At 38.9% G+C, this 19,870-nt stretch overlaps 2 protein-coding genes and 1 long non-coding RNA gene across 5 annotated transcripts in view; 2 read left to right on the forward strand and 1 right to left on the reverse strand.

Annotated features, from left to right (window-relative positions):
* The window catches only part of LOC122421111 (craniofacial development protein 2-like), a 38,241-nt gene extending 19,212 nt beyond the window's left edge, over positions 1 to 19,029 (forward strand). Inside the window, exons 5-10 of one of the 3 annotated variants that reach the window (XM_043436911.1) lie at positions 1,053 to 2,021; positions 2,535 to 2,654; positions 5,691 to 5,810; positions 8,841 to 8,960; positions 15,509 to 15,586; positions 17,600 to 19,029. In XM_043436911.1, coding sequence (XP_043292846.1) covers positions 1,053 to 2,021; positions 2,535 to 2,654; positions 5,691 to 5,810; positions 8,841 to 8,960; positions 15,509 to 15,554 — 1,375 coding nt within the window. In that variant the 3' untranslated portion in view covers positions 15,555 to 15,586; positions 17,600 to 19,029. Of the gene's footprint in view, positions 1 to 1,052; positions 2,022 to 2,534; positions 2,655 to 5,690; positions 5,811 to 8,840; positions 8,961 to 15,508; positions 17,494 to 17,599 lie in introns of those variants that run through there. The other 2 variants (XM_043436913.1, XM_043436912.1) reach the window with 2 other exon arrangements.
* On the forward strand, positions 7,138 to 8,302 carry LOC122421116 (small ubiquitin-related modifier 1). The gene has a single exon (XM_043436917.1). It carries the CDS (start codon positions 7,247 to 7,249, stop codon positions 7,550 to 7,552), a length of 306 nt encoding a protein of 101 aa, XP_043292852.1. The 5' UTR covers positions 7,138 to 7,246; the 3' UTR covers positions 7,553 to 8,302.
* LOC122421119 lies at positions 8,682 to 9,474 on the reverse strand. Its single transcript, XR_006263447.1, has 2 exons — positions 9,395 to 9,474; positions 8,682 to 9,039 (listed from the first exon to the last, which is right to left on the reverse strand). It is a non-coding gene; the product is annotated as an uncharacterized LOC122421119 (long non-coding RNA).
* Positions 19,030 to 19,870: the final 841 nt, after the last annotated feature.

Below are 19,870 nucleotides of genomic sequence, written 5' to 3' on the forward strand. Positions count from 1 at the left end.
ATGGTATTCTATAATCATAAAAATTCTTCTTTTTTTAAAAATTCTTCTCTCTTTACTGACAAGTTTACTTAGAATAGTTTTGTTGTTCAGTAGCCAAGTCATGTTCTTGTTCGACTCATTGCAGCCCAGTGTACTGTCCCATGCCAGGCTCCTCTGTCCTCCACTGTTCTGCAGACTTGGCTGAAATTCATGTCCATAGAGTCTGTGATGCTATCTAAACATCTCTTCTGCTGGACGCCCCTGCCTTCTCCTTTTTTGTGTCTTTCATTTTCCTAACATCAGGGTCTTTTCAAATGAGTCAGCTCTTCGCAACAGGTAGCCAAAGAATTTAGAGCTTCAGCATCATCCTTCCAATGAATATTCATGACTGATTTCCTTTAGGATTGACAGCTTTGATCTCCTTGCTGTACCTTGCTGTCCAAGGTACTCTTAAAAGTCTTTTCCAGCACTGCAATTCGAAAGCATCAGTTCTTTGACACTCAGCCTTCCTTATGGTCCAGCTCGCATATCTCTACATGATTACTGGAAATACCATAGCTTGACTACATGGGCCTTTGTTGGCAAAGGGATGTTTCTGCTTTTTAATATGCTCTCTAGGCTTATGGTTTCCCTTCCAGAAAGCAAGTATCTTTAAATTTCATGGCTGCAGTCACCATCCACATTGATTTTGAAACAAAATAAAATCTATCATAGCTTTCACTTTTTTTTCTTCTATTTGCCATGAAGTGGTAGGACTGGATGCCATAATTTAGTTGTTTTAATGTTGAGTTTCAAGTCAGCTATTTCATGTCCTCTTTCACCCTCATCAAGAGATTCTTTAGTTCCTGTTCACTTTCTGCCATTAGACGGGTACATGCATATCTGAGGTTGTTGATATTTCTCCTGGCAGTCTTGATTGCAGCTTGTGATTTATCCAGTCCAGCATTTCACATGATATGCATATGAGTGGTATTAGCAGGATGACAATATACAGCCTTGTTGTACTCCTTTTACCAATTTTAACCTGTCACTTGTTCCATGTGAGGTTCTGTTTCTTTATGACCTTCATACAGGTTTCTCAGGAGACAGGGAAGGCCTGGTATGTCCCCGGAACATGAGCCCCCCAGATCAGAAGGTGGCCAGCATGCCACTGGGGAAGAGCAGAGGTCAGTTACTAATACTTCTAAGAATGAATCGACTAAGCGAAAGTGGAAACGACGTTCAAATGTGGTCGTGACTGGTGAAGAAAGTAAACTCCGATGCTGTAAAGAAGAATATTGCATAGGAACCTGGAATGTTAGATCTATGAATCCAGGTAAATTGGATGTGGTGAAGCAGGAGATGGAAAGAATAAACATCGACATCTTAGGAATTAGTGAACTAAAATGGACGGGAATGGGCGAATTGAATTCAGATGACCATTATATCTATTACTGTGGGCAACAGTCTCTTAGAAGAAATGGAGTAGCTATCATAGTTAACAAAAGAGTCCGAAATGCAGTAATTGGGTGCAATCTGAAAAATGACAGGATGATTTCAGTTCGTTTCCAAGGCAAGCCATTCAACCTCACAGTAATCCAAGTCTATGCCCCAACTCCCTATGCTCCAGAACCTGAAGTTTACCGGTTCTATGAAGACCTACAACACCTTCTGGAAATAACACCAAAAATAGATGTCCTTTTCATCATAGGGGATTGGAATGCAAAAGTGGGAAGTCAGGAGATACCCAGAATAACAGGAAAATTTGGCCTCGGGGTACAGAATGAAGCAGGGCGAAGGCTAATAGAGTTTTGTTACCAGAACAGGCTGGTCATAGCAAACACCCTTTTCCAACAACACAAGAGACGACTCTACACATGGACGTCGCCAGATGGTCGATACCGAGATCAGATTGATTATATTATTTGTCGCCAAAGATGGAGAAGCTCTGTACAGTCAGCAAAAACAAGACCTGGAGCTGACTGTGGCTCAGATCACAAGCTCCTTATTGCAAAGTTCAGGCTTAAGTTGAAGATAATACCAAAAACCACCCGGCCATTCAGGTATGACCTAAGTCACATACCTTATGATCATACAGTGGGGGTGACATACAGGTTCATGAGATTAAGAGAATAGAGGGGCACAAAAATTAAACCAGATTTTGGGCGGTCTTGAATGTGGGATTCAGCAGTTTGTATTTTATACTCTGAGTAATACTGATCCATCACAAGAACTTCGGTAGGGGAGTAACAGTATGTTTTTTTGTTTCTTTGTTTGAAGTCATCCTTCGAGGTTAAAGCAGTCATAGCCAGTGAAGATCTTTTTTAAAATTATTTTATTTTTGTTTTGGTTGCTCTGGGTTTTCAATGCTGCTCATTGACTTTGATCTTTGCGGAGAATGGAACTACTCTATAACTATTATAGTGCACTTTAAACATGAAGCTCAGCAGCTAGAATTTATAGAAAGCCCAGTGTTTTTTTCCTTGTTATTTTTGCCCTTTTCATGGAGTTTGTTTCTTTCTTTTTTTTTTTTTTTTTACCTTCTTATATACTTGATGGCTTCTTCTTTGATGCAGGGGGACTAATGAAGTGGGTGAGACCTCTCAAGAAGCGAAATCTGCATTCAAGCAAACTGAAAAGGACAAACCTCAGGCTAATGTCCCTTCAAATGAGTCATCCGTTCCCGGTGGGTCAGGGTGAGTACCATGTCTCAGGCCTAGGTGTATCTGGCACATTGGAGAAGATGTTTTCAGTACAAGGATGCTATTTGCCTATAGTTTTCATGCTTCTCTTTCTTGAGAGAAGGATTCTTTATGCTGCTGTTCTGCCTTTGCTGAAGTACTTGCCAAAATGAAGGGTGTAGAGATAAATTAGCCACAATTTTTTTGGTTGATTCTGAAAAAAGTCCTGATTTACATTGTTAGACACAGAGTTGAACAGGTAGTAGCCCTAATTTTAAAAAATAATTTTTGTATGAAAGTATCAGCAGTTCATCAGAACTTTTAGTAAGTTTTGAGTGGAGTACTTGCTTCCACCCATAAGGATCTCATAGGAATAGAAAAAGGTCAAAGCTGACTTAGGGTTTTATTAGCACATTATCAAAAGAACTCAGTAGTTTTTCTCCCTTCATATTTTGCATAGTACATCATTTCTCCTGAGAAGACAAGAATTCTTTCTTTGGAGGAAGGAATAATTTCTTTTTAACCTACATGCAAGAAGTAAAGCTGACAGGTAGGAGTAGTGAGGGCACTCACCGAGAGAGGGGAACACGGACCACGCCCATCACAGCCCTGATCAACTCTGCCTTCTGAGGTGTTTGGGCTACATGTGACCCATTGTTAATTCACTGACATTTCAGTCAGTTTGCCGCTGCTTTTTACAATTGCAGAGCATAGCAGCCTTCCATAGGAGGCAGTTCTGGGGGATGTGAGGTCCTGGTACCATCGGTAGTCCACAAGCAGAAGGTTCCTGGCACCTTTATTTCTGTTGTGTGGGCTCTGTTAGGCTGCTTGTGGCTAAAATCAGTTTAACTTTTGTATTAGATTCTTTCACTAAATGCTGCAGTCATAATGATCAAATCTTTGAACCATAGAAAATTATTTAAATTTAATTTTTCTGTTGACATTCCTAAATCTGGTATAAATGTTTATCAATAAAGAATTACTTCCTCTGGAGAAGAAAATGGCAACCCACTCCAGTATTCTTGCCTGGGAAATCCCATGGACAGAGAAGCCTGGTGGACTTTAGTTCATGGGATTAAAAATGTCAGAGAGTACTGAGCACACACATAGTGCATTATGAGGAGAGACCATAGGTGTGCCTTGGAGTTCTGCATTCAGAGCTGCTTTAAAGGTGTCATCCGCATAGTATGATTATAATGTTAGATTTCTAATTTAAAAAATAGATACGCAACAAGCAAGAAAGGTTTGTTGTATAGCACAAGGAACTGTAGTCAATATCTTGTAATAAACTATAATGGAAAATAATTTCAAAAATAATATATGTGTACGTGTACAACTGAATCACCTTGCTGTGCACCTGAAACATTGCGAGTCAGCTATTCTTCAGCAAAATGTATCTTAAGGAAAAAATCACTACCAGTTCTGTGAGCTAGATCTGGTTTTCTTTTTCAATGGCCAGTGAGTATAGTTGTTTCTAATAAAGTTTTCAAACTTCATATTTTTATATATATGACGTAAAGAAGGCTCTAGAGAGTTTTTATTTGATTCTCTGAGTAGTACTGAGCCATCCCAAGAATTGAGTAGGAGAGTAACAGGATGTTTGCTTGAACTCATCTTTCAGTGTTTCCAGTGACGATTCTTTTTTTTTTTTAATTTTATTTTTGGTTCTGCTGGGTCTCCGTTGCTGCCCACGGGCTCTCTGTAGTTGTGGAGACAGGAGGCTACTCTGTAGTTGTGCTCCATGGCGTTCTCACTGCCATGGGGAGCACCAGCTATAGGTGCATAGGCTTCAGTCGTTGGGGTTCTGCGCTCAGTAGTTGCAGTGCCTGGGCTTAGTTGCTCCAGCATGTAGAATCATCCTGGACCAGGATCGAACCCATGTCCCCTGCATTGGCAGGCCAATTCCCATCTACCGTACCACTAAGGAAGTCCCTGCCACTGAAGAATGTGAGTGTAAAACTCTCAAACTCTTTATTTTGTGCCAATTGTGTGGGCGAGCGGTAGTGTGATGGTTCTTAATGAGAAAATTTAGTTGTCATCCCAAGAACCCTAGAAGGAACAAAAGAAAAGAGAGAGACTTCTATTCCTTGCAAAACTGGGATTTATAGGATTTGTCTGTCATTATTCTGAATGACCTGTTTGAACACTCCAGGTAACACAGTGACCGTAATCTTGGACCCTCCGACAGATTGGCGTTTGAACAAAATTTTTCAGATATTTTTATTGACTTGGTAACTCAGGCAGGCATTACACATTTCCGTTCTTCATCTGAAATTTCTGGCATCATTCATATCTTTTGGCAGGCATTACACATTTCCGTTCTTCATCTGAAATTTCTGGCATCATTCATATCTTTTATTTGATCCTTTAGGACTCAGTTTCCTTGAGGAAATTTTTTTTCAGTTTGAAATTAGACAGGATTCTCAGTCATGTAGCTTTCTTCCACTCCGAAATCACTGCTTGTTTATCTTCCGGTTGTTTAAGGTATAGAACAGGACCCTTCTTTAGAGAATTGCATATACTGTTTTTATATTGTTTATAGGAATTGTTTATACTGTTGCTTTTCTGCTTGAAATAATATCAGTGTGTTTCTCCCAACTACTCCACCTCCCTGTTCCCACTTTGACTTAAGTGTGAGCACTAATGTGCACGTGAGGTGCTGTGGGAGAGCCCTTCCAGTCTTCACTTTGGTGATCTCACTTGGGCTGTGATTCAGGGTGACGGTCTTGTGACAGAAGTAATGGAGGGGGTTTGAGAGATATCAGACTTCCATCTGCTGTTGTTTCATTGTTAAATTAATAAGGGCTAATGTCTTTATCTAGAAGTGTTATAGGAAACTTTGATCATAACGCTCAGCAGCAAGAATTTTTTTTTTTATCCATTTTATTATTTTTTTTTTATTTATTTTTAAAAATTTTTTATTAGTTGGAGAGCAGCAAGAATTTATAGAAAGCACACTGATTTTTTTTTTCCATGTTATTTATGCCTTTTTCTTAGATTTTCTTTCTTTGTATTCCTCCTGTATACTTCTTGTCTCCTTCCTTGGTGCAGGGTGTCTAAGGAAGTGGGTGAAACATCTCAGGAAGGGAAAGCTGTCTTCAAGCAAAATGAGAAAGAAGAACCTCAGTCCAGTGTCCCTTCAGCGGTACTATCACTTCCTGCTGGCTCAGGGTGAGTAGTCTAGTCTTAGGCCCAGGTGTACCTGCTATGTTGGAGAAGATACTTTCATTGCAAGGATACCATTTCCCTCTAGCTCTCATGACTCCTTTCCTAAGAAAAGGAATTCTGCTGCTGTTATATCTTTGCTGAAATATTTGCCAAAATGGAGGATACAGAGAACAATTAGCCATCGGCTTTTTGTTTAATTCTGACAAAGTCCTGGTTTACATTGTTGGCCACGGAGCAGAACATGTAGTAGACGACCAGGGAATTTCCCATTTCACTTGTTGCGTTTGTTCAGGGTTATAGAATAACTATATTTTTTGTGAGTGCTGAGATAAAAAATAGGCTCTTGGCTGAAACACCATGTTTTGAGGTTTCTAATCATTATATTGTTTGAAACTAATTCTTTTTTTTTTAATATTTCATCTCAGGTTTTTATTTGTGAGTGGTTGCCTACATGGAAAAATATTGGCATTTGTGTTGAACATTGTATTTTTTTTTTTTTTTTGGCTGTGTTGGGTCTTAGTTGCAGCACACAGAATCTTTAGTTGGGGCATGTGAACTCTCAGTTGCAGCATGTGGGATCGAGTTCCCTGACCAGGGGTGGAACCTGGGCCTCCTGCATTGGAGTGAGGAGTCTTAGCCACTGGACAACCAGGGAAGTCCCTGAACATTGTATTTTTTCACACTCAGCTTCTGAGATATTTTGCCAGCAAATGACTTGACTAGAGATGTGTCCACACTGCCCCACCTCCCAAGCTGCATGTCGACTTTTCCTTTTTTTTTTTTAATGAGCAGGAAGGAAGGAGCCCCAACCATAAAAAGTAATTTCTGGATTCTTTGAGATGGGATTTTTAGGGAAAAGCATTTCATGTAAAAATAAATCCATATACAAATCAGCAACAAATATTCCAAGATAAGGATGTCTAGTTGTGCTATTACTCGTTGGTTTTTTTAAGTGAAACATTACTAGCTAAGGTAGGCAGATCATGTAAATAGTTATCATTAAGCCCTTATGTTTTCCAGGTTTTTTTTTTTTTTTTTTTTTTGAGCTTTGAGGTTTTCCAGGTTTTTAAATTGTGGTTAGCTCTTGATTGTTGAAGTTGCTCTGGTTTTAATAAAATTCTTATTACAACTTCAGTGCATACCAGCCTTCCTTAGGAGACCATTTTTTGGGATGTGAAATCCTGGTGCCATTAGGCACCACATGCAGAAACTTCTGTGTACCTGCATTTCTGTTTTGTGGACTCTGTTAGGCTGCTTGTGGCTGAAATCAGATTAACCTTTGTATTAGGTTCTTTCACTAAATGCTTCATTGAAAATGATCAAATCGAGCCGCGGTGTTGTGCTGTCGGGTAGAGAGACGGATTTGTAAACCCCGAAGCGAGGTTCTACCTACCCGAGGCCGCTGGTGTGCGGAGACCCCGGGGGAAGCCACCGTCACCATGTCTGACCAGGAAGCAAAACCTTCAACCGAGGACTTGGGGGATAAGAAGGAAGGAGAATATATTAAACTCAAAGTCATTGGACAGGATAGCAGTGAGATTCACTTCAAAGTGAAAATGACGACACATCTCAAGAAACTCAAAGAATCATACTGTCAAAGACAGGGAGTTCCTATGAATTCACTCAGGTTTCTGTTTGAAGGTCAGAGAATTGCTGATAATCACACTCCAAAAGAACTGGGAATGGAGGAAGAAGATGTGATTGAAGTTTATCAGGAACAAACAGGGGGTCATTCAACGGTTTAGATATTCTTTTTATTTTTTTTTCTTTCCCCTTAATCCTTTTTTATTTTTAAAAATAGTTCTTTTGTAATGTGGTGTTCAAAACAGAATTGAAAACTGGCACCCCATCTCTTTAAAACATCTGGTAATTTGAATTCTAGTGCCCATTATTCATTATTGTTTCTTTTCATTGTGCTGATTTGGTGAGCAAACCTCAGCCCCCTTCATATCACTCTCTCCTTTTTAAAAATTACATGTGTGCATAGAGAGCCCGCCTTTTCCAGGACTGTGCATTTGCAGGCTTGTGATAAATAAGATCAACTAATACAAGTGTTCCTAATGACTTTCCAATTGGCCCTGAAGTTCTAGCATGTGATTGCTTCACTCCTGGACTATGACTTTCAGTGGGAGATGGAAGTTTTTTGGAAAACAGAACTGTGGAAAAATGACCTTTCCTTAACTTGAAGCTACTTTTAAAATCTGAGGGTCTGGACCAAAAGAAGAGGAATATCCAGTTGGAGTCAAAATGACAGAGAATAATGACTAACTCCAAAGATGGCTTCACTGAAGAGAAAGCATTTTAAGATGAAAGAAAAATCTTGTCAGAAGATCCCAGAAAAGATCTAATTTTCATTAGCAGTTAAAGTTATTCATGCAGAAGTGTATACAACAGAACACTGCTCTTTTTGACTTTATTTGTACTTTTTGGCCTGGGATATGGGTTTTAAATGGACAGTGTCTGTACCAGCTTCATTAAAATAAACAAAATATTTGTAAAAACTGTAAAAAAAAAAAAAAAGAAAGAAAATGGTACCATAAGGAATTTTGTGTGATCGTTGGGTTGTTTTAGGTGTAGAACAGGAGTCTTCTTTAGGGTATTCTAAATTGTTATTACTGTTGCTTTTCTGCTTGAAATAATGCCAGTGTGTTTCTCCCAATTACTTGACATCCCTATTCCCACTTTGACTTAAGCATGAGCACTAATGTGCACATGAAGTGCTGTGGGAGAGCCATTTCAGTCTTCACTTTGGTGATCTCACGTGGGCTGTGATTCAGGGTGACGGTCATGTGACAGAAGTAATGGAGGGGGTTTGAGAGACGTCAGACTTCCATCTGCTGTTGTTTCCTTTATAAAATTAACAAGGGGAAAATGTCTTTGTCTAGAAGTGTTACAGGAGACTTTAATCATAATACTCAGCAGCAAGAATTTACAGAAAGCCCAGTTGTTTTCTCTTTGTTATTTTTTGCTTTTTCTTAGATTTTTTTTCTTTTTATTCCTCTTGTAAATTTGTTGTCTCCTTGATTGGTGCAGGGTGTCTAAGGAAGTGGGTGAAACACCTCAAGAAGGGAAATCCGTCTTCAAGCAAAATGAGAAAGAAGAACCTCAGTCCAGTGTCCCTGCAGCGATGCCATCACTTCCTGCTGGGTCAGGGTGAGTTATTTAGTCGCAGGTCCAGGTGTACTTGCCACATTGGAAAAGATGTTTTCGGGACAGTGACTGTTTTCCACCCCTGAGGATCTCATAGGGAGAAAAAAGGTCAAAGGTGACATAGTTAATTTTAATAACACATTGTCAAGAACTTAATAGTTTTTCCTCCCTTCATATTTTCCATAGTACATGAGTTATCTAGAGACGAAAACTAGAATTCTTTATTTGGAGGAAGGAAAATTTTCATTCTTCTTAAAACTGCATGTAAGAAGTAAAGGTGACAGTTAAGTAGGAGGAGTCAGGGCACTCGCCTTGAGAGAGGTGAACGTGGACCACTCATTCCCATCACAGCACTGATCACCTCTGACTCCTGATCAGAGCTGTCTCTTCTTGAGGTGTTTGGGGTACAATAAGTCACCTATAGTGGCTTCACTAACCTTTCATTCAGTTTGTTGCTTTTTCCTTCCCTGGCAAATCTGTGAAAAGAAAGTTGGTTTTCCTGTCAGGTTAACAGTTTTTAGAGGACAGGCTTTTCTGATCTTTGCAGCCCTGGCTTAAAACGACATTGTGTGCACTGGTGTGCATTGACCCCTGCGACAGAGGTTTGAGTGTGGGTCATTAGTGTGAGAGGTGATTCCTGGACACTGAGCCAGGAGGAGAAACGGTGTGGGAAAGGTAGCAAGTGCAGGATGTGTTTTGTGGCTTCTGGTGGCTGCTACTCAGTCTTGGTGGTGGTCTTAGCAAGGGTGAGGAGGTTGGGGGAGTGTTATCCTCCAATTCCCTGCCATGCTCACTCAGCTGCTTCCGTGGCACTCAGGCCATGAGCCGGAGGTGTTTGCAGGGACGTTCTTCTCAGGGTGTCATGGCGGTGAGTGCAGGGACATGAGGAAGGGGTATGTTCATATCTGCTCCATACTTGTTATCTGCTTCTTCATCCAAACATTTGTCTCCCACTGAAGCAACTAGGTGGTGGAAGTCATGTAGAAGTTACACAGGAATCTAAGAAGGAAAAGGATTTGAGTGCTTGCTACTGCACTGGAAATGGGGTAAACATCAAGGAAGGCGGCTGTCAGAGGAGCAGAGTAATGTGAGCAGAGTTCTCAAGACTGACTGTTAATGCTCTAGGCCAGTACTTTTTTTTTTCATTTATTTTTATTAGTTGGAGGCTAATTACTTTACAATATTGTAGTGGTTTTTGCTATACATTGACATGAATCAGCCATGGATTTACGTGTGTTCCCCATCCTGAACCCCCCTCCCACCTCCCTCCCCATTCCATCCCTCTGGGTCATCCCAGTGCACCAGCCCTGAGCACTTGTCTCATGCATCCAACCTGGACTGGCGATCTGTTTCACACTTGATAATATACATGTTTCGATGCTGTTCTCTCAGATCATCCCACCCTTGCCTTCTCCCATAGAATCCAAAAGTCTGTTCTATACATTTGTGTCTCTTTTTCTGTCTTGCATATAGGGTTATTGTTACCATCTTTCTAAATTCACATATTATATGCATTAGTATACTGTATTGGTCTTTATCTTTCTGGCTTACTTCACTGTATAATGGGCTCCAGTTTCATCCATCTCATTAGAACTGATTCAAATGTATTCTTTTTAATGGCTGAGTAATATTCCATTGTGTATATGTACCATAGCTTTCTTATCCATTTGTCTGCTGATGGGCATCTAGGTTGCTTCCATGTCCTGGCTATTGTAAACAGTGCTGCGATGAACATTGGGGTACACTGTGTCTCTTTCAGTTCTGGTTTCCTTGGTGTGTATGTCCAGGAGTGGTATTGCTGGGTCATATGGCAGTTCTATTTCCAGTTTTTTAAGGAATCTCCTCACTGTTCTCCATAGTGGCTGTACTAGTTTGCATTCCCACCAACAGTGTAAGAGGGTTCCCTTTTCTCCACACACTCTCCAGCATTTATTGCTTGTAGACGTTTGGATAGCAGCCATTCTGTCTGGCCTGGCGTGTAATGGTACCTCATTGTGGTTTTGATTTGCATTTCTCTGATAATGAGTGATGTTGAGCATCTTTTCATGTGGTTGTTAGCCATCTGTATGTCTTCTTTGGAGAAATGTCTGTTTAGATCTTTGGCCCATTTTTTGATTGGGTCATTTATTTTTCTGGAATTGAGCTTCAGGAGTTGCTTGTATATTTTTGAGATTAATCCTTTGTCTGTTTCTTCATTTGCTATTATTTTCTCCCATTCTGAAGGCTGTCTTTCCACATTGCTTATAGTTGCCTTTGTTGTGCAAAAGCTTTTAAGTTTAACTAGGTCCCATTTGTTTATTTTTGCTTTTATTTCCAATATTCTGGGAGGTGGGTTTTAGAGGATCTTGCTGTGATTTATGTCAGAGAGTGTTTTGCCTATGTTCTCCTCTAGGAGTTTTATAGTTTCTGGTCTTACATTTAGATCTTTAATCCATTTTGAGTTGATTTTTGTGTATGGTGTTAGAAAGTGTTCTAGTTTCACTCTTTTACAAGTGGTTGACCAGTTTTCCCAGCACCACTTGTTAAAGAGGTTGTCTTTTTTCCATTGTATATTCTTGCCTCCTTTGTCGAAGGTAAGGTGTCCATAGGTACATGCATTTATCCCTGGGCTTTCTATTTTGTTGCATTGATCTGTATTTCTGTCTTTGTGCCAGTACCATACTGTCTTGATGACTGTGGCTTTGTAGTAGAGACTGAAGTCAGGCAGGTTGATTCCTCCAGTTCCATTCTTCTTTCTCAAGATTGCTTTGGCTATTTGAGGTTTTTTGTATTTCCATACAAATTGTGAAATTATTTGTTCTCGTTCTGTGAAGAATACCGTTGGTAGCTTGATAGGGATTGCATTGGATCTATAGATTGCTTTGGGTAGTATACTCATTTTCACAATTTTGATTCTTCCAATCCATGAACACGGTATATTTCTCCATCTATTTGTGTCCTCTTTGATTTCTTTCATCAGTGTTTTATAGTTTTCTATGTATAGGTCTTTTGTTTCTTGAGGTAGATATACTCCTAAGTATTAGGCTGGTACTTTTTAAGCTGTGGTTTGCAGTCATCATTTAAGAGAAATGAAATAGAGTGAAGCAACATATTTTTAGCCTTCTAATCATTATATTGTTTGACTGGGATTCTCTTCAGATGAGTAGCTTTCAAACTTTATTGACTGCCACTCACAGTAAGGAATACATGTCATTAGGATTTAGTCTGCTCATTAATATAGGTATGACTTCTATTTTATGTCCATACTATGTAATTATTATGTGTAGTATGTGTCATTTGAAAAACTTTTATGATTCATTGAATTGATTCCACAATCTGTTACAACCTGTATGTGACAAATAGTGCTCTAGGATACTTAAGAAATAAGCCTTCTGCAGGCTTATCTGGGTTAACAGGCTTGTAAGTGGTATTATTAAACAGTGTGTCTTGCATTTATTGAAAGTGTTACTATGAAAGTTACCTCTGGATTAAGTACTAGATAGCAGTAAAGGCAATATCTTCTGCCTTAGGTTTCTAGTATAGTTGGTTTCATGTAGAATGCATCATGCAAAATGCTGGGGTGTTTGACTCACAAGCTGGAATCAAGATTGCTGGTAGAAATATTAACAACTTGAGATATGCATATGATACCACACTAATTGCAGAAAGGAAAGAGGATGTAAAGAACCTTTTGATGAAGGCGAAAGAGGAGTGAAAAGCTGGCTTAAAGCTCAACATTCAAAAAATTTAAGATAATGGCAGGTGTTCCCATCTGTTTGTGGCAAATAGATGGGGAAAAAATGGAAACAGGACAGTTTATTTTCTTGGGCTCCAGAATCACTGCAGAGGTGAAATCACTTGACGGCAGCCATGAAAGTTAAAAAATGCATGCTACTTGGAAGAAAAGCTATGACAAACTTAGACATCATATTAAAAAGCAGAGACCTCACTTTGCTGACAAAGGTCCACATAGTCAAAGCTATGATTTTTCCAGTAGTCATGTACGGATGTGAGAGCTGGACCATAAAGAACGCTGAATACCAAGGAATTAATGCTTTTGACCTGTGGTGCTGGAGAAAACAGACTCTGGAGAGTCCCTTGAACTGCAAGGAGATGAATCTACTCAATCCTAAAGAAAATCAACCTAAATATTCATGTAGGACTGAAGCCGAAGCTCTGGTACTTTGGCCACGTGATGTGAAGAGAGGACTCCTTGGAAAAGACACTGATCCTGGGAAAGATCGAAGGTGGTTGGAGGAGGGGACCGTAGAGCATGAGATGGTTGCATGGTATCATCAACTCAGTGGACGTGAGTTTGAGCAAACTCTAGGAGATGATGAATGACGGGGAAGCCTGGTGTGCTGCAGTCATGGGTTTGCAAAGAGCTGGATACGTCTGAGCATCTGAAGAACAACCAGAGCAGGGAAAGTTCTTCATTCAGTAGGTCGATTGTGTCCTTTACATCTTAGAGAGTGACTCATGGCATAGCAGCAGGCCTCCACCAAAATCTTCAGCCTCAGATTAGTTTCATTTTGTTGTATCAAGAATTCAGTATGTGCTTTGCTCTAAGAAAATAGTTTCATGTAGCATAATTTTTACTTCTTGCTTCTTTGAGTGTTTCGCAAAATAATGTTTTGATGCTTAAAGATTCTACTTGGAAACAGTGTGTTTTAGAAAATACTGCTAGCATACTTCTGAAGATAACCAGAGGAAGGAGAAGTGGCATTTTGGCAAGTTCCCCTTGTTTAAGTCACTGAGTCGCTCATGAAAATCTTACTGCATTCTGTATTTCATGCCTGACATTCTTAGAGCTAATAATAGCCTTTTTTCTTTTGATATTTTTTACTTTGTGTTGATACAGGAATTAATAAACAGTGTTATGAGAGGAACAGAGAATGGGTTCAGCCATACACATACATGTATCTGTTGTTCCCCAAATTCCCCTCCCATATAGGCTGCTCCAGCATTGAACATTGTTCCATTTGCTGTAACAGATCCTTGTTGGTTATCCATTTTTAGAATATCAGTGTATATGTCCATGCCAAACTCCCTAACTATCCCTTCCCCTCAGTCATCACACCCCCTCAAGCCCCCACAACATAAGCTTGTTTTTGAAGTCTGATTGTAAGTTTGTCTTGTAAGTTTGTATCATTTCTTTTCAGATTCAACATATAGGACATGTCAAATTTTTCCTTCTCTGTCTCACTTCACTCTGTATGATACTCTCTAACTCATTTCACATCTCTGTAAGTGACTCTGTCATTCATTTTTTATGTCTGAGTAATATTCCATTGTATAGATATACCCCATCTTGTTTATCCATTCCTTTATTGATGGACATACATATTGTTTACATGTCCTGACTAGGTAAATAGTGCTGCAGTGAACAGTTGGGGTGCATGTGTCCCTTTGAATTATGGTTTTCTCTGGATCTGTCTCCGGGAGTGAGATAGCTGGGTCACATGGTCGTTCTATATTTCATTTTTTACGGAATCTCGATGGTGTCCTTCATAGTGCCTGTATCAATTAACATCAAAGGTGAGAAATGAGGAAATTGTTCAGAAACCAAGAGTGATCACATATCAAGGGTGGGCGATTCTGTTTAAACTGATTTAGCAGGATGCTTGTTAAAACTGAACTAAACAAGCCCAACAGCGATGGTGGCCAAGCCTGAGACTTGGTTAAGAAGCCTGACTAAGGTTGGATCAAGAAGAGTCTGTGGTCTATACAGGACAGCATCTGGGGCAGCATGGAAACTGACAGAGGGAATCTGGGTGGGTCAGCCAGTGACGTATCTTTTGGTAGATTAATGAACTCACTCCTTGAAGGAGTAAAGTAAAATTCAAGGAAAATCAGCTTCTGTGAAAACTACAGAGAAACTTAACAGAGGACAAGGAAATGTCTTCCTGATTCAAAAAGTCTTCACAGTTTGTACATGAAAATGGGGAGACATTGCACTATGATACATGTACTTTGAATTTCTCAATAAATCCAATCATTTGTTTTACCTACACAGTTGTAGTTTTGCTTGGGAAACAACAGGGTCAAGAGAAATTCAGTTGATCTGAGGTGTGTAAGTGCACACATTTTATCAGTGCAGACATCTGTATGAGGTGCAGGTTGCATACAAATGGTATGGAAAGTCTTCAGGGGGAGAATCTATAGGAAATATCTGATTTATGAAAAGAATTAATGCAGTAAAATATTTTTTCATTTTCATGTTTTTAGTTGCTTCATTGAGACATGCAAAAAGATACTTTAAACATTCTGTTAGTATTTTTTTAAGTGATTTTGGTTTACTCATAGATCTTGCAGTTTAAATTAGAGTTAGTGGTTATTAATTTCCTAGTCTTAATGTGGTTACCTTGTGATGGGTCTTCAGCCTTCTTTTACAGTGTTTGGTTTGACTCCCAGAAAGTGCCTAAAGTTTAATTTTCAGATATGCCTTCCATTGGGTCCTTTACGTTTTCCTTCAAGAGAATTTTTATCCTTAATGAGAAAGAATCAGTCTTTTCAAACTCAATTTAAGCTCTTGTAATTTTTCCTCTAATGCTTGTCTTTTTCATTTTAAGGCCTGAAAACTGTGACCTTCAAAAGAACCAGGATTGCAGCAATTAAGTATCTGACTTTATCCTTAACCACCTGAACTGGTTTGTATGAAATACAGTCGTTTTTATATGTTTTCAAAATAGTTTCTGGTCGTTAAATCTGACATCTTTAAAGGAAACTTTTCGTTGTGAGTGTAAAGCTAACTGCCCATGAGATCGTGTGCAGTGGTATTTGATTTAAAGCAATATGCACTCTGGCTTCTGATTAAAAATAGCTAGCAGGAAGGATCAGTTTACCAGGGATAGTCACAGAGAAAAATTACAAAGTAAGGAAATGGCAACCCACTCCAGTATTCTTGCATGGAGAATCCCATGGACAGGGCAACTTCACAGGCTACAGTCCATGGGTTCGTAAGAGTTGGACACGACTTAGCAACTAAACCACCACTGCCAATCACAGAGAAAAACTACAAAGTATCATGTAAAGTAAGTAGGTATTTTCTTTGAACTATTAGGCCATTAGACTACTTATCAAAATAATAGTGATAGATACAGGGAAATGTCTTCACAAATTCTACAAGATTACTCTCCAATACTCAAATACTCAAATCATTCTTTTGAACAAATTTTTGTGTCTTTAGTTTAAGAGTCCATTTTTCAGTTCGGTGAGCTGGAATTTGAAAAATAAGCCTTCAGTTTAAGAAATTTGTTGTGTGAAATGATTTTAGTCATCTCTGTTGAAAGATGTCTCTTAGTATTCTCCCCTGAAATTTTTTTTTTTTTTGATACAGTGTTAGAAACTGAACTTGACTTAGTGGACCACTACTCCTAAATACTAATTTTGAACATACTGATCCATGACTTAAATGTTTATTTTTCTTTTAAAGCCAAGATACTAAAAGTAGTGCATTTGGAAAGTTGTCTTTTTTTTTTTAATCTGTTTGTTGTTTGATTATCTTCTGTTTTCAGAAACTTCAAATATAAAGTGGATCATGAGATTATTGAATGTTTGATCCATCATTTGAATGATAAGAAATGTCTGTTTCCTCTTAGGGTATTGGAGGCTACTGCTTTGCATGCATGCTCAGCTGTGTCCGACTCTTTGGGGCCCTATGGACTCTTACGTCCATGTGATTTTCCAGGCAAGAGTACTGGAGTGGTTTCCCATTTCCTCCTCTAGCGAATCTTCCCTTTATCGGAATCGATCTCAACTCTCCTGCATAACTGGCAAATTCCTTTATTGCTGAGCCTTTCGATTGGCCACATGGGGGTGGTTGCTCAGATGAAAAAAATACTGGCATTTATTTTGAATATTTTTTCACATATAGCTTCTGGGAGTTTTGCCAACCACTGATTTTATTCTAGAAGGATATGCAACCACCTCTTCCCAGCTGTATATCCACTTTTCCTTTTTTTATGACTTAGAAGGAAGTAGCCCCAACCATAAAAAGCTGATTTCTGGATTCTTTAAGATGGAAGTTTTAGGGTAAATGTGTTTCATGTTAACTTCATCCATATACAAATGAGTGATGAATCTTACAAGATAAAAATGTCTAATTATGCTATTAATGTTTTTTTTAACAGGAAAACATTACTTAGGAAATAAAGTAGGGAGAAAAGTTTCATGTAAATAGTTATCTTTAAGCCTTTATGTTTTCTAAGTTTTTAAATTGTATGTTTCTTTTGATTCCAAAAGCTCCTCTGGTTTGAATGAAGTTCTTATTACCTGCAGTGCATACCAGCCTTTCCTAGGAGACCATTTCCCGGGATGTGAAGTCCTGGTGCCATTAGCTGTCCACATGCAGAAGGTTCTGTGTACATGCGTTTCTTTTTTCTGTAGTCTGTTTGGCTGGTTGTCACTTAACTTTTCAGTTAGTTTATTTCACTAAATGATATAGTCAAAATGATAAAATCTTTGTACCATGGGAAATTATTTCAATTTTATTTTTCTACTGACGTTTCTAATTCTGGTATAAATGTTTATCAATAAAGAATTACTTTCAATTCTGTGAAGTAGAACTGTTTTTTTCTTTTTCAGTGGCCAGTGAATTTAATTTTTTGTAATATGGTCTTCTAACTTTTTAAGCTTTTTATTTTATTTTTTCTATAACTTAGAGAAGACTCTTGAGAATGCTTGGAGTGCAAGGAGATCAAACCAGTTAATCCAAAAGGAAATCAACTGTGAATATTCATTGGAAGGACCATTGCTGAAGTGAAGCTCCAATACTTTGAAAAGATTACTCATTGGAAAAGACTGAGATACTGGGAAGAATTGAAGGCAATAGAAGAATGTGCCGGCAGAGGATGAGATAGTTAGATAGCATCATCAACTCAGTACACATGAATTTGAGCAAATATCAGAAACAGTGGAGGACAGAGGAGCCTGGTGTGCTTCAGTCCATGGGGTCACAAGAAGCTGTAAAATGTTTTTGTATTTCCTTTAGGTTCTACTTACTAGTTTATAGTAAAATTCTCTTCCAAAGATCTGATTAAACACTGCTTACATCTTGAGTCTCATTAATTCAGCTTTCAGGGCTATATGTTAACATCAAAAGTTTTTGTATTTCACACTGGGATAGCAGAAAACTGGTAACAGTTTGTGAAGAAAGAAAAAGTATTATTTCAGTAGTAGGTCCACATGAGAGGCTCTAAGGTTGGCTCAGTATTCTGTGACATCATAAATCTTTTTCTGCTCTGCCACTTTCAGCAAATTGGATGGTTCAATTTGGTTGCTTATCCCATGGTTACAAGGAAACATTTTCAGTTCCAGGCAGTGCAGATAGACAGTGTCTGGCAGGATACTACCCTTTGATTCTCTGTTGTTTTTTTTTCTTGTTTTAGGTATACTGTAAAGTGCACAAATCTTAAATGTATAGCTTGATGAAATTTTACTCATGTGAAGTGGTAGCACTTTGATCAAGATACAGAATGTCTCTAGCACCCCAGTAGGATGCAGAGTTCAGCCAGAAGCCTCAATATTGTGTTTCCCAACAGGATCTTTTTGTTTCTAAAAAGGTGATGACCCAAGATTGGACAGGTGTATGGTGGATGAGATGGTAAAGATGTTGAGTTTGGTAGGAAGGGCTCCATAAATTGTTGCCAAGACAACAGGGTAATAGTGAACCAGGAAACCTGTAGGGGGTTGGGATTTGTATTTTTCCCACCTGGAGACATTTGTCTAAAGGGATTCCTCAGTTTGGGCCTATTTCTGCTTGGTGGGATTATGTGCCCTGTGTTGGCAGAGTCTCTGATTTCTAAAAGGAAGTTGGAAATCTAGATTATTGGAAAACTCTCATCTTTTAAATGCTTATATATTGAGTATTCCCCACAACACAACAGTAGGAACCAGTTCCAGTCTATAAGGCCGCCACACATACTCAATTAGTGGAAATACAGGGTTGGGTACCTGTGGGACTCTGGACTTAATATATTTGTCAACTGATCAGTACATAATCTTGTTTTATGTGTGTTTCTGTTCAAAGATATTGTATTTAATGATCTTTGTAACAAATCATGATATGCAGTATATGCATGCATTCTAAGTCGCTTCATTTGTGTCCAACTCTTTGTGACCCTGTAGGCTGTAGCCTGCCAGCATCTTCTGCCCATGGGGTTTCCCAGGCAAGAATACTGGAGTGGGTTGCCATTTCCTCCTCCATGAGGATCTTCCCAACCCAGGAATCAAACCCATGTTTCTTGTGTCTCCTGCATTGGCAGGCAGACTCTTCACTACTAGTGCCACCTGGGAAGCCTCATGCTATATATGTATAATGAAACAGTTGTTTGAATGACAGCAATGTTAATGTACAACTGAGACTACTACTTTCTTTGCCTCAGTTTTACACACACAAACTACAAACATACACTACACATAAAAGTACTCACTGTAGACATAAGTATTCATATAGAGACATAATATAGTCTGTACAGCAATGCAGGTAAAGTCTTGGAAAGGGAAAGATTGAGCATTTAACATTTCATAAAGCATTACCTAACATTTTCCTGTTGATGGAGCTGCAGGCTGCATGATGATACAACGCACAGTGTGGGCAAACCTTTCGACCTTGGCTTACCCCACCAAAACCAAGGAAGAGGTTGGTGGAACTCATTCTGCAGATGATGGAGAGAGTGGGAGGTTTACATCTATCAGTTCACCCTCAGAGGTCTGGTTCTCACTACTTATTGAGTGGAGAAACAGCTCCAGAAAGAAGAATGTGGAAAAAAAAAAAAAGAAGAATGTGGGCAAAAGCGGAAACATCACTCAGTTGTGGATGTGTCTGGTGGTAAAAGTAAAGTGATGCTATAAAGAACAATATTGCATATTTACCTTGAATGTTAGATCCTTGAATCAAGGTAAATTGGACATGGTCAAGCAGGTATGACAAG

The sequence above is a fragment of the Cervus canadensis genome, chromosome 18 (genome assembly GCF_019320065.1).
Source record: "Cervus canadensis isolate Bull #8, Minnesota chromosome 18, ASM1932006v1, whole genome shotgun sequence".
NCBI lineage: Eukaryota > Metazoa > Chordata > Mammalia > Artiodactyla > Cervidae > Cervus > Cervus canadensis.